The sequence below is a fragment of the Gracilinanus agilis genome, chromosome 3, assembly GCF_016433145.1.
Source record: "Gracilinanus agilis isolate LMUSP501 chromosome 3, AgileGrace, whole genome shotgun sequence".
Classification (NCBI taxonomy): Eukaryota; Metazoa; Chordata; class Mammalia; order Didelphimorphia; family Didelphidae; genus Gracilinanus; species Gracilinanus agilis.
Window position 1 is genome coordinate 380,127,983 of NC_058132.1, and position 13,684 is coordinate 380,141,666.

The 13,684-nt window shown below is 36.8% G+C and overlaps 1 protein-coding gene across 1 annotated transcript in view; it reads right to left on the reverse strand.

Annotated features, from left to right (window-relative positions):
• APOO (apolipoprotein O) overlaps positions 1-13,684 on the reverse strand; it is a 96,379-nt gene that overhangs the window by 47,052 nt on the left and 35,643 nt on the right. The window contains exons 3-4 of the mRNA XM_044670147.1: positions 9,365-9,484; positions 8,253-8,307 (exon numbers count right to left, since the gene is read on the reverse strand). Coding sequence (XP_044526082.1) covers positions 8,253-8,307; positions 9,365-9,484 — 175 coding nt within the window. The remainder of the gene's footprint in view (positions 1-8,252; positions 8,308-9,364; positions 9,485-13,684) is intronic.

Genomic DNA, 13,684 nt, shown 5'->3' on the forward strand with positions numbered 1-13,684 from the left:
CCAATCTCCCTAATGAACATAGATGCAAAAATCTTAAATAGAATACTAGCAAAGAAACTCCAGCAAGTAATTAAGAAGATCATCTACCATGATCAGGTGGGATTTATACCAGGAATGCAAGGTTGGTTCAACATTAGGAAAACCATCCACATAATTGACCATATCAACAGTCTAACAAACAAAAATCACATGATTATCTCAATAGATGCTGAAAAAGCCTTTGACAAAATACAGCATCCATTCCTATTGAAAACACTGAAAAGTATAGGAATAGAAGGACCTTTCCTAAAAATAATAAACAGTATATACCTAAAACCATCAACAAATATCATATGCAATGGGGATAAATTAGAAGCCTTCCCAATAAGATCATGAGTAAAACAAGGATGCCCATTATCACCTCTATTATTCAACATAGTACTAGAAATGCTAGCAGTTGCAATTAGAGAAGAAAAAGAAATTGAAGGTATCAAAGTGGGCAAGGAGGAGACTAAGCTATCACTCTTTGCAGATGATATGATGGTCTACTTAAAAAATCCTAGAGAATCAACAAGAAGCTGGTAGAAATAATCAACAACTTTAGCAAAGTTGCAGGATACAAAATAAATGCACCTAAATCATCAGCATTTCTATATGTTTCCAACACACTAGAGCAGCAAGAAGTAGAAAGAGAAACACCATTTAAAATCACCCTAGACAATATAAAATACTTAGGAATCTATCTACCAAAACAAACACAGCAACTATATGAAAACAACTACAAAACACTTTCCAAACAAATAAAACTGGATCTCAACAATTGGAAAGCCATTGATTGCTCATGGGTAGGACGAGCTAACATAATAAAAATGACAATTCTACCCAAATTAATTTACCTATTTAGCGCCATACCTATCAAGCTACCAAAAAACTTCTTTACTGAATTAGAAAAAACTATAACAAATTTCATTTGGAATAACAAAAGATCAAGAATTTCAAGGAAAATAATGAAAAAAAATGTGAAGGAAGGGGGCCTAGCAGTACCAGATATTAAACTATACTATAAAGCAGCAGTCATCAAAACAATATGGTACTGGCTAAGAGACAGAGAGGAGGATCAATGGAATAGACTTGGGGTAAATGACATCAGCAAGACAGTGTATGATAAACCCAAAGAGCCCAAATTTTGGGACATGAATCCACTATTTGACAAAAACTGCTGGGAAATTTGGAAAACAATATGGGAAAGATTAGGTCTAGATCAACATCTCACACCCTACACCAAGATAAATTCAGAATGGGTAAACGATTTGAATATAAAGAGGGAAACTATAAACAAGTTAAGTGAACACAGAATAGTTTACTTGTCAGATCTGTGGGAAAGGAAAGACTTTAAAACAAAGCAAGAGTTAGAGAAAATTACAAAATGTAAATTAAATGGTTTTGATTATATTAAACTAAAAAGTTTTTGTACAAACAAAAACAATGTAGTCAAAATCAGAAGGGAAACAGCAAATTGGGAAAAAATCTTTATAACAAAAAACTCTGACAGGGGACTAATTACTCAAATATACAAGGAGTTAAAGCAATTGTATAAAAAAATCAAGCCATTCCCCAATTGATAAATGGGCAAGAGACATGAATAGGCAATTTTCAAGTAAAGAAATCAAAAGTATCAATAAGCACATGAGAAAGTGTTCCAAATCTCTAATAATTAGAGAAATGCAAATCAAAACAACTCTGAGGTATCACCTCACACCTAGCAGATTGGCTAAAATGAAAGAAGGGGAGAGTAATGAATGCTGGAGGGGATGTGGCAAAATTGGGACATTAATGCATTGCTGGTGGAGCTGTGAACTGATCCAGCCATTCTGGCTGGCAATTTGGAATCATGCTCAACGGGCTATAAAAGAATGCCTCCCCTTTGATCCAGCCATACCATTGCTGGGTTTGTACCCCAAAGAGATCATAGATAAACAGACTTGTACGAAAATATTTATAGCTGTGCTTTTTGTGGTGGCAACAAATTTGAAAAGGAGGGGATATCCTTCAATTGGAGAATGGCTGAACAAATTGTGGTATATGCGGGTGATGGAATACTATTGTGTTAAAAGGAATAATAAACTGGAGGAGTTCCAGGCGAACTGGAGAGACCTCCAGAAACAGATGCAGAGCGAAAGGAGCAGAGCCAGAAGAACATTGTACACAGAGACTGATATACTATGGTAAAATTGAATGTAATGGACCTCTGTACCAGCAGCAATACAATGACCCAGGACAATTCTGAGGGATTTATGGTAAAGAACGCTACCCACATTCAGAGGAAGGACTGCAGGAGAGGAAACATATAAGAAAAACAACTGCTTGAACGCATGGGTCGGGGTGGACATGATTGAGGGTGTGGACTCGAAACTACCACACCAATGCAACTACCAACAATTTGGAAATTGGTCTTGATCAAGGACACATGACAAAACTAGTGGAAATGTGCATCAGCCATGGGTGGAGGGAGTGCGGGGGGAGAAGGGGAAAGGAGGAGCATGAATCTGTAACCATGTTAAAAATGATTGTTAATAAATGTTTAAATTCAAAAAAAATGAATATTAATAAATGTTTTAAAAAAAAGTTGATAAGGTTTATAAAGATCATGAAAGTTTATTACACTGGGTTGAACCTAATTATATGATGAAAAATAAAATGTCTTTACACTTGGGTTTCAAGAATCAACTTTATAAATACATGATGGAGGATGTTGTTATTAAAAATAATGAGGGCCAAGATTAGAAGGGAGAATAGTATTTTAATAAAAGCCATGCTGATAGAGATAAAATCATTAGACCACGCGCCTGTAAGTATTCAAACTGCTGCCTCAGCCATTTTACCTTTTGTACCTTCCTGCTCAGGTAGCTAAAAGAGGAAGTTCAAAGTCACTTCCCCCTATTTAAAACAGTCCCTCACCTTGAATACGTAATCCAAAACAGGAAACCCATTGGGAATCACGGGAAATGTAGTTCCAAGTATCCCAAGTGATTTTAAATAACACAAGGAGCTGTGCCTAGACAGCAATTAATTTGGAAAAGATCTGGAAACTTTAGGAGTCTACAAGCTCAGGAGACAAGAGTGTGATGTGGTAGTCAAAAAATGAACACAATCTTAGGTAGTATGCAGTGTCCAGAAATGAAGATGTGATAATTCCACTGTACCCTCTCCTGGTCAGACCACTTTTGAAGCCATTGTACTCTGTGGGCTCATTTTAAGAAGGACATTGATAATAGTCGATCAATAAGTATTTATTAATTACTTTCTATGTTCTAGGATCCATGCTAAATACTAAGAATACAAAGAAAGGCAAAAACAACTTTTACTATCAAGGACCATTGTGAAATTGGAATCTATTATCCGAAAAACTACGATTCCCAGGACTCCACTCAGTTCCTGTCGTTATGTGCTGACACAGACAAGAGATAAATTGGGTGGAGTTCCATGTCTAGGGCACTTTTCCTTCCTGTCGGTAGCTTTGGTGGAGCGGGCATTTTGAGCAGGCAGAAAACTTAGTCACGTGGTTCTATTTTGTCAGATAATAAAACTTTATAAAAATAATACTTGAAGTATTCAACTTTAATTTAACTCTTGCATTTATGGCAACCACGAAGGGACTCTTATAGCATCATAATATTTCTTAATATACCCTGTTCTACATGCTCTAATCACATCCTGCTAGGGGAGACATGAAAATAGAGTAGGTACATACAAGATCCTAAGTAGATGGGAGAGAGGAGAAACTAGTAATGAGGGGGAGGGGGGGAGTTAGTGAGGGGGCGGTTGGGCTGGGAAAGACCTCCTAGAGAAAGTGAAATTTGAGCTTAATTTTGAAGGAAGTCTGGAAAACTGAGAAGTAGAAAGGTTAAGGGAAGGAGCATGGGACACAGATAGTACAAGGTCAGTGAAGATCTTTGAATGCCAAACAGAGGAATTCACCTAGTAACTGAGTAAGGGATGGATTAAAGTAGGTTTAGACTGGGAAAAAGCCAGAAGAAGGGGAATGAGGACAGAAAAGAGCCAAGATCATGTTAGATGAGGATGAGTAGAAGAAACGGGAGATATTCTAACCTAGAGAAGATTTAGGGAAGCCAGCTATCTTTAAACATCTGAAAGCCTTTTATGTGCAAGAGCAATTATACTTATTCTGCTTGGCAGAAAAGGACAGAAATAGTAGTGACGTGTGGAGGCAAATTTAGGGCTTGTTAGGAAGGGAAAATTTCTCAACAATTAAGAGTTCTCCAAAAATAGGATGGGCTCTTAATTTATTTGTCTTTTCATCATTTGTGCTTAGGGACCTAATTCACTGCATTTGAGTATAGTTTTCTTTTAGTGCTATTTTCAATTACATTACTGAAGTCTATATGTATGTACATTATTTCCTGGTTCTGCTTTCTTCATCATGTATCAGTTCATACAAATCTTCCCTTGTTTTCCTGAATTCATTAAATAACATCATTTCTTATGTTTCATTCGTAGCCAAAAATGTGTTCAGTCATTCTTCCAAACAATGGGCCTCTATATAAAAAAGCAAATTATTGTTATTCTAGCTCTCCTTTTTCTGGGTCCTAAGCTAGATAATATAATGACTTAATTTTCGGTAGTATATCTAAGGCTTCAAGTTTAACCTAGTAGCTTGTATTAATAGGGCTCTTTCTTCTCTAGACTTCCACTTATTTCACTTTTTAATTGCTTTTTTTAAATGTGCAATTTTGTGTGTGAGGCAGCATGAGAATGGATAGAAAAGAGGTTTTTGAAAGTTTCTGGATTTAAGCCCTTTATCTAAAACATACTTTCATATGATCCTGGGTAAAACACTTAACATCAAAGTGTTCTGGAAAACTGTGAGACTGTAAATTACAGAAGAGTTGTCAATCTGCATTGGTAGAGGGAGTTTCTACAATGGGAATTCCCCGTACCAATATGATCACAGGTCTTGCAGGGGAATGGGGGAGATGAGACAAATAGATATCCTTCTGCTAACCAGACTCGTTTTCATTTTCTAACACCATAATGCTCATTATAATGTTATTCTGAAAGAGTGAATATGTATGGAGTTACAGAGTGAGTTATTCAGGATATTCAAATCAGCTAAAGTTGAAAAATCACAAATAAGGAAGGCAGGATGTTCAACTTAAGTCAACAGTGATGCACAGCTTCAAAAAATATGGCATAGAGGCAGCTAGGTGGCTCCGTGGATAGAGAGCCAGGCTTAAAGGAGGGATGTCCTGGGTTCAAATCTGGTCTGAGACACTTTCTAGCTGTGTGACTCTGGGCAAGTCAATTGACCCCAACTGCCTAGCTCTTACCATTCTTTTGCTTTGGAACTGATACTTAGTATAGATGCTTTTTTTTTTTTAAAACCCTTACCTTCCGTCTTGGAACCAATATAAGATATTAGTTCCAGGGCAGAAGAGTGGTAAGGGCTAGGCAACGGGGGTTAAGTGATTTGCCCAGGGTCACACAGCTAGGAAGTGTCTGAGGCCAGATTTGAACCTAGGACCTCCCTATCTCTCAACCACTGAACCACCCAGCTGTCCCTACTTAGTATAGATTCTAGACAGAAGGTAGGGGTTAAAAAAAAGCAAAAGAAAACTAATATAGCATAGTTGTGACACAGCAAAAAAGCAAGGTAGCAGAAAGACAGCTTAATACACAGCTACTGTAATGCAAGGTGGCTAACAGAAACTTTTTGCTTCTGCAATTTCTAACGGTCACAAAACGTCAGTTAAACATCTTAGAATGTTCAGAAAGTCAGTTAGAACTTAAAGCGATAAATAGAGGGGAAGTTCCAACTGACGGAGCTTTTGCCTTCTGGCTTTCGCTGTGGCTGGAGGCTTTTGCTTTGGCCTTTCGGCTTTGGCCTAATTGCTTTGGCTTTGGCCTGTGCTTATTTTGTTTTGGGGAAATTTGGATCTATCTCATTTCTCTGGACCTCTCCCTGATCTCCCATCTCCATCCCTCCCCTTCCCTGATTTCCTTTGGGTTCTGGTTGGCAGGGAGGGCTTGGTGATTGAACATAGTGGGTTTTACTTTCTTTAGATAATTGGAGTATCCTCAAATAAGTTATCCCTAAGTTTGATAAAGACTTTATTTAAAAGGCAGTCAAATCTTCCTGACTGGGAGAGCCGGTCTCTCTCTCTGTCTAAACCTCTCCACGACCCATCCCCCACCCTCACCCCTCTCCCTAGCAGCAATTAGAAAATCCTGAACCCTTTTGCCCTTCTGACTGACCCTGGTATTAATAAATCCCCTTGTTACCTATTCAAACCCTGTGGTGACTCACCACAGGGTTTGAAAGGCCAAAATAAAAGAATCATTTTCCTTTATTTCTTGAGACAACTGGGGCATCCATCTTGACAGGAAGTACCCACCTTCAAGATTTCCTCCAGCCCTCAGTTTGACTGGCAGGGAGGGGCCCTCTCGACCCCTCCCTCAAGAGACTTTGAAACTAACAAGAGAAACCCTCCAGTCAAGCCTAAACATTTCTTACTGGCCCTAGTTTCCTCCCTATATCCTCTGTCTCAAGCCTCTGGGAATAAACTTGTTTGAGCTGCATCTCCTACATACCCCATTTCCTTTATCTCCTATATACCTAACCATACCTTCATTCCTCCTCCAATCACCTTATAATCCCTTATTCCCTTTTATCCTTCCTCACACCCACCTACTCTACTCAGCTTATTTACTTTCTTTTTTGATAACACTACTAAGAAGGTTTTGTTTGTTATTTTAGTCACACATACAAAGATTAAAAAGCACTCTGGCAAAGAGTGCTAACAATGTGAGTAAGTACTCCTCCCAATGATGTTTCCAACTATTTAGTCACGTTGTATAACTTCATCTCATATATTTCCCCTGCATTCTCCAATCTCTGTGTTCTTTCTCCCACTGTTCCATTGATCTTGACTTCCCTCCCATCTGCTTAAATTTTTATCTTTTTTCATAAACCTGTGATTTGCTATTCAGTGGAATTGCCTGTCAGCTCTGGGAGGAGGGAGGAAAGATGGAAGGAAAGAACATGAATCATGTAACCATGGAAAAATACTTAAAAAAATAAAAGTTTACCTCTATAATGCACTTATCCTGTACTGTTGGGCACCATAGTTTTTTATTACTCTTCTAGCATTATAAGCTCCAGAAGAGCTGGGCAACATCTTATATAAACCTTTTATCTCTTCCAGTATCTATTACAGTGATCTGCACAGAGTAGGTGTTTAATCCATATGTTTTGCATGTAAAGAGAGCAGATCTAGTTTTTATCAATCAACAAGCATCTCCAAAGAACCCATTATTGGTTGGGCATTATGCTAGAGGCTGAGGATACATCATGTACATACAAACACAAAATATAAATGAAGAAAATACAAAGTGATTTTGAAGAGAAGGAGTAGCAGCTGGGGAGGAATAAGTGGGGGAGAAATCAGGAAAGGAGGTGGCTTTGAAGCTGTGCCTTAAAGGAAGTTAGGGATTATAAGAGGCAGTGATATATGTGAAGTATGTTCAGGTGTCACAGTCTATGTAAAGACATGGAGATGGGAGATAGGACATAATGTATGAGGAACAAGAAGTAGCCAGTTTGGCTTGTATGTAAAGTGTGTAATATAATGAGGAGCAATATGAAATAAAGCTGTAAAGGCCAGCCAGAGCTAGAATGTGAAGAGTTTTAAATGCCAAAGAAAAGAATTTGTATTTCATTGAAGTTTCGTAAGATGGGAAAACGATATGATCTGATGTGTTTCAGGAATGCCACTTTGACAACTCTGAATAATGAGAGGGGAGAGACTTAAGGCAAGGGGACCAATAGGAAGCTATTTCAATAATCCAGCAAGAGGTAATGAGAGCCTGAATTAGGAGACTGGCCTTATAAGTGAAAAGGAAAAAAAGATAAGCAAGAAATACTGCGTACATAAAATTATAAGATCTGACAACCAATTGGCTATTTGGGGTAAATGAGTAAAGCCTGAGTAACTAAATGAAGCAGTGCTCTCTGCAGTAGAGATCTATCTGAATTAGAGCTGGAAGGGACTCTAGATATGGAACCCTCTCCTTCTATAATGAGGAAGCTGAAGTCCAGAGAACATTAAATCACTTGGCTTTATAATTATACAACCTCTCCAGTTTATTCACTGAACCAAAAATGTTATAACTGTGGGCAATAACAATTAAACATATGTAAAAGTGTTTTACATAAATTCTAGTGATTATAAGTTACTAATTATAAATCAACTTACCTATTCCTTGTTGAATGGCAGCATCTACTGTGGGCTTAGTCTTGTTGTAAGCAACCTGAAAGGGGAAAAAAAAGACTATGATCAAATAGCATTACCATTAAAGATAGAAAAATATACATCTAAACAGAATGGAATATTCATATTCTGCAGTTTGTTTTTTTAAGAGAAGACTCTGGTATTGTCATTGGAAATAAAAAATAAAAAGCAAGCCAAACCAATTGCTTTCCAACTATAAAATCCTCTCTGTTCTACATAAAATTAAGAAAAGTTGCATCCTCACAAATATACATATTTTTGATAGTCAAAACCAACTTATTGGTACAAGTTATTGCTACTTGATCAAATCAGTTTCTTTTCATTATCTTTACCTTCTGTCTTAAAACTGACATTAAGTATAAGTTCTAAGAGAGAGCAGTAAGGGATAGACAATTAGAGTTAAGTGACTTGTCCAGGGTCATATAGGTCAGAAGTATCTGAGACCAGATTTGAAACCGGGATCTCCTGTCTCTAGGCTTGGCTCTGTTGCCACTAAGCCACCTAGCTGACTCGGTCAGTTCCTTTTATAAAAAAAAAATATTTACTAATTTGCTAGAAAGGCATGTATGTTATAGCTCGCTTTTGTAAAAATGACTATCTGCAGAGGAGCAATTCTATCTTCTAATGGAAAAAATGAGTCTGCCTCATAGTTTGAAAAACTTAGAGTCATTCCAGATTATATTGTCAGCCTATTTTTATGATGAAATATTACTAATAGAAGACCAAATATAAAGCAAGGAGAAAGTATTTTTAAGAACTCTGTTATGATTTTTTTTAGAAGTGTTTTACTGATTCTCCTTCTTTCCTTCTTTTTGAAATCACTACCACTATCTAACGACTCTCCCATAAGGAACACCACTCTGTAATAAATTGTTAAACCAAACACTATATTGGCTATTTTTGAAAATGTATTCTTCTTTGGATGGAAATTTGTTTTGCTTGACTATACATATTTACAATGAGTTTTGTTATTCTCTTTTCTCAAAAGAGATGAGACAAAACTGGGAAAGAGAATTCAGAATTGAAAATTTATTTGAACCATTATCTACTTCAATTCATTTGGAAAAGGGCTATACCTGAAACCAATGTGTATATGGTCCAGCATACTTTCTAAGTTGTGAAATGCCTTCTTCCAGGGGGCTTCTTGGTTCCTCCACATATTTGGATTCAAAGTTTGGAATTGAGTAGAGTGAAAGCTGTTAAGTATTAAAAAAAAATTAGACAAGGTTATAAGATAACTCTTTATTACAAATTTCTACAATTGTATCATAAATTCTCTATCAAAGTTATATATATATTTCTCTAATTATTCATAGAACATATAAACTTTTAGTTAAAAATTTAACAAAAATTACATCATTGTTTTTCTTTCCAGTCTATTTCCTTCTTCTAGAACACTCATCATTACATAATTCAAAAGTGAAAAAAAGGCACTGGATTTGGAGTCAAGGGACTTCAGTTCAAATCCTGATACTATCACTTGCCCTGTGGGACTCTGGGCAAATCATAATCTTTCTGGGCCTTATTTCTGCATCTGTAAAGTAAGGATAAAAATACTCGCACTATGCCTACCTCTTAGTGTTACAATGAGCAAAGTGCTTTGTAAATCTTTAAAAAACTATATAAATAGCTTAATGTTAATGTTTAAACAGTCTAACTTAGTGGGCTTTTTTTAACTAGGCTGTAAATATTTTACTACATCTCTATAGCACTTTACAAAAATTAACAGTAAAAAAATTAACAGGATTTTAAAATAACTACCATGCAAAACACAGTTTTGAAAATCAATATTAATTTTCAGTTTGAAAAATGAGCTTACCCATGAAAATATCAACTGAATATCTTCTTTAGATGATGTGGGCAGGGGGTAGTGAAGTCAGCTAACCCTGAGTGCCTTTGCCAGAAATAAAAAATTTCTAAGACTCTCTGGAGGCCAAATATGATATTTCATTATTTGAGGTTTGAAATCTGATCTGTTAGGGCTTTGGCAAAGGGTCAGCTCTCTAAGTCTAGTTTTAGAATAAACTTGTCTAAAACCCCAGACATTCATTAGCTTCTTCAGACCCTGAGGAATTTAACTTACAGACGTCTTATTTCTTTTGCCAAAGTAAACTCTTGGTTGAACATATTCAAAGAGACATTCCAGTCTAGGTTCCCATTTCTGATCCTTCATTTCACAACTCATTAAAAACATTCTTCATGCAGAAAGTTCTTCAGCAGAAATCTGAATCCTAGGAAGGATCCCAGAGAAAACTAAAGATTTAACAAAACTGACTGCACCACTTTTAAGGTTTTCAAAAAAAAGAAAAACTATTTGTACTGGTTATTCTTTTTTTTACTAAAAAAAATCCTTTAAAACAGTAAGAGTGCTGCTCTGTTAAAATTTAAGTAAACAAATACCAAGTCCCTGCTATGTTCCAGGACTAAGTAGATCAGTGTAGATCTATGATCTAATCAATGTCTATTCCTTTCAATTATACAGATTGTGCCTCATATAACTGTAACCTTTTCAACCCTCATCTGTTGATGTTCCCTGATTGAGCTCCTTAAAGTGTTGAAGTTTCCTTTTTTGACTCACTGATGTCCTTCTCCAGACATACATTTCCTTTAGGATAATCCTTAACTTCATTTCTGGAATGGTGGAAATACGATATAACCTACTTTTGCTTTTCTATGGACCTCTTCAGTGACCTCTGCATCCCCTACCAATTTGGTCCTTTGGAGATAATAATGTTCGCAGTGGAAAATAATTTGGAAGAGCTTATACATTCCCATCAACAATATCTCCTTGTAGTATAGATTACTCTCTTAAAGATGAAAAAATGGATATTGATGTCCTCCTTAATTACTTTTGGGGGGTAATAACGCAGTTTGTGATTTCCTCAATTCTTTTTATCTCTTCTCTTCCCTGAGATATATTGTAAAATTATTCATCAAAATCTCTTGTAAGATTGTGCTGACTCCAGCAGACTTCTTCAGTATGGCTAAACAAAAAAGCAGAACTTATTTATTTTGTTCTTAGGAAAATGAAGTCTGGGAGATAGAACAAAGAAAGTAAAGAGAGGAGGTTGGCACATGGTATGGTGGATATGAAATTGAACTAGAAGCCAGATTTGAGTTGTTTTTGGTTTTATGATCATGGACAAGTAAGTCATTTAACTTTTCAATAGAAGAAAAGGTGCTAATCTGCACTGTAGAGATAATTTTCTTCTGTAGAAGTTCCTGGAAATCACAGTTTTAGTCCCTTTCCTTTCATTTGTTTAGCATGTTGAGAACTAAGAATTCAAATATGGCAGTTTCAAATACACTGCTGACGAAAACAAATTACAGAAATATTGGTCAATTTATTCTATTACTATTTATTTGGCCAATTTCATCTATGAATAATTGTTTTGGGATTTTATCCCTGAGTTTGCTCTCCTGCCATGGTTTTTGCAGGTTTATTTTTGTCTCCCTAGTTTTTTTGGTTTCTTACAGTGGGTCTACAATTCCATTCTTCTCCATATTATTTTACAAAATATGTTTATGTCCTAAAATGAAGTTACCTTTGGTTGCCAAGTCCTTCTGATTAGAAGAAGATGAAGTGCTTGCTGACCAAGATGATTTCTGGGCTCATGTAGCCTTGTTGTTGCAGCAACTTTTGTAGCAAAGAGTGATAATGAAGTCACTTTCTTTGCCTTTTTCCAGTTCCCATTTCCCAACCCCCAGTCCCCAAATCAATGACTTGTTTGATTATGTTTTGGTTAAAGTTGTTTCAACTATATGAATTATATTTTTATGTTTTTTATTTCTTCTAATTTGTTATTGATTTTTGACCTTTCCTATACTAGGTTGATGATTTGATTGTACATAGGAAGCAGATTCTTGAATTAATTGTACTTTAGTAACCAGGTAATAGGAAGCCACTGGAGTTCATCTGCAATGGAGGTGACATGGTCAGACCTATGCTTTTGAAAGATAACTATGGCAGCTGAATGGAAGAGGGACTGGAATAGGGAGAGGAGGCAGTAAGATTACCCATAAGGTGATTGTCATAGTCTAAATGTGAGGTGATGAGGGCCTGCAAGTACAAGCGTTTGGCAGTGGCAGATGAGAGAAAATGAGAAGGGACTTGGCAACAGACTGAATATGAAGAAAAAATGAGAGGTCAAGGATGGCACCTAGAGTATTAGCCTAGATGACTCCCCTTCAAGTTAGGAAGAGGGAAGGAGAAAAATAATAAGTCCAATTTTGGACATGTTAATTTTAACATATCTATGATTTGAAAGTCATCTGCACAGAGATGATCACTGAAAATATGGAAGCCTATAAGATCACCAAGTGAAACAGTATATACAGAGAAGGAAGAGAATTTAGAACAAAGTTTTGGAAGACATTATTGTTGGTAGTCATATTTTGCAAATATCTATTAGAATTATACTTTCTTCTCTTGAAAATGGGGCTGTTCAATGAATGAAATGTAAGGTGACTTTACTTACAAGTATGTATGGAGTACGGAGTGCGGTTAATGCTTAATATGAAGGTGATGAAGAAAGAAGGAAAAGGAGGAGGAAGAAAAAGAGGAAAAGGAAGAAGGAGGAGGAAGAGGAGGGGCAGCAGAAGAAGGGATGAATTAGACATATACAATAAGCTCAGGGGCAGCTGGGTGGCTCAGTGGATTGAGAGCCAGGCCTAGAGACTGGAGGTCCTAGGTTCAAGTCCGGCCTCGGACAACTCCAGCTGTGTGACCTTGGGCAAGTCACTTGACCCCTACTGCCCACCCTTACCACTCCTGGGCCAAGGATGGTCCCTAGCCCGGATGAAAAAAGGAGGAGGGTTGGGCGTGGGGCTAGCAACCCCACCCTGTAAAAACTACATCTGCTAAAGAAACTGCAACCTAAAGTAGGGGCAGCTGGGCTAGCTCAGTGGATTGAGAGCCAGGCCTAGAGATGAAAGGTCCTAGGTTCAAGTCCGGGCTCAGATACTTTCCAGCTGGGTGACCCTGAGCGACTGTGTGTCCCATTGCCTACTGGTTGTGGCCCTATGCTCCTAGAACGGAGTCCCAGGATAAAAAAAAAAAAAAAAAAAAAGCTCTACCAATCTAAAAACATTTTGTTTCATGTGGGCCCCTTTAAAGGCATGAGATTCTGCTTGTTATTAAAGTATATATTCAATTTGATCTTCTCTTCCCTCTGTCCCAAGCTCTGGAAAGCCCAAGCATTATTTTTCTTCTAAAAAACATGCAAGAGAAAAAGTACAATATATACTATACTCTAGAAAAAATAAGGCATTTGTCTAAAGTACAAACATTAATATTTAAAAATTTTTGCTAAGAAACTAAAGAGAGTAATAAATGGCAAATTTTAGAGGATTTTTACTCTAATTTCCACTGAAAGGAAATAGAAGAAAACTGAATA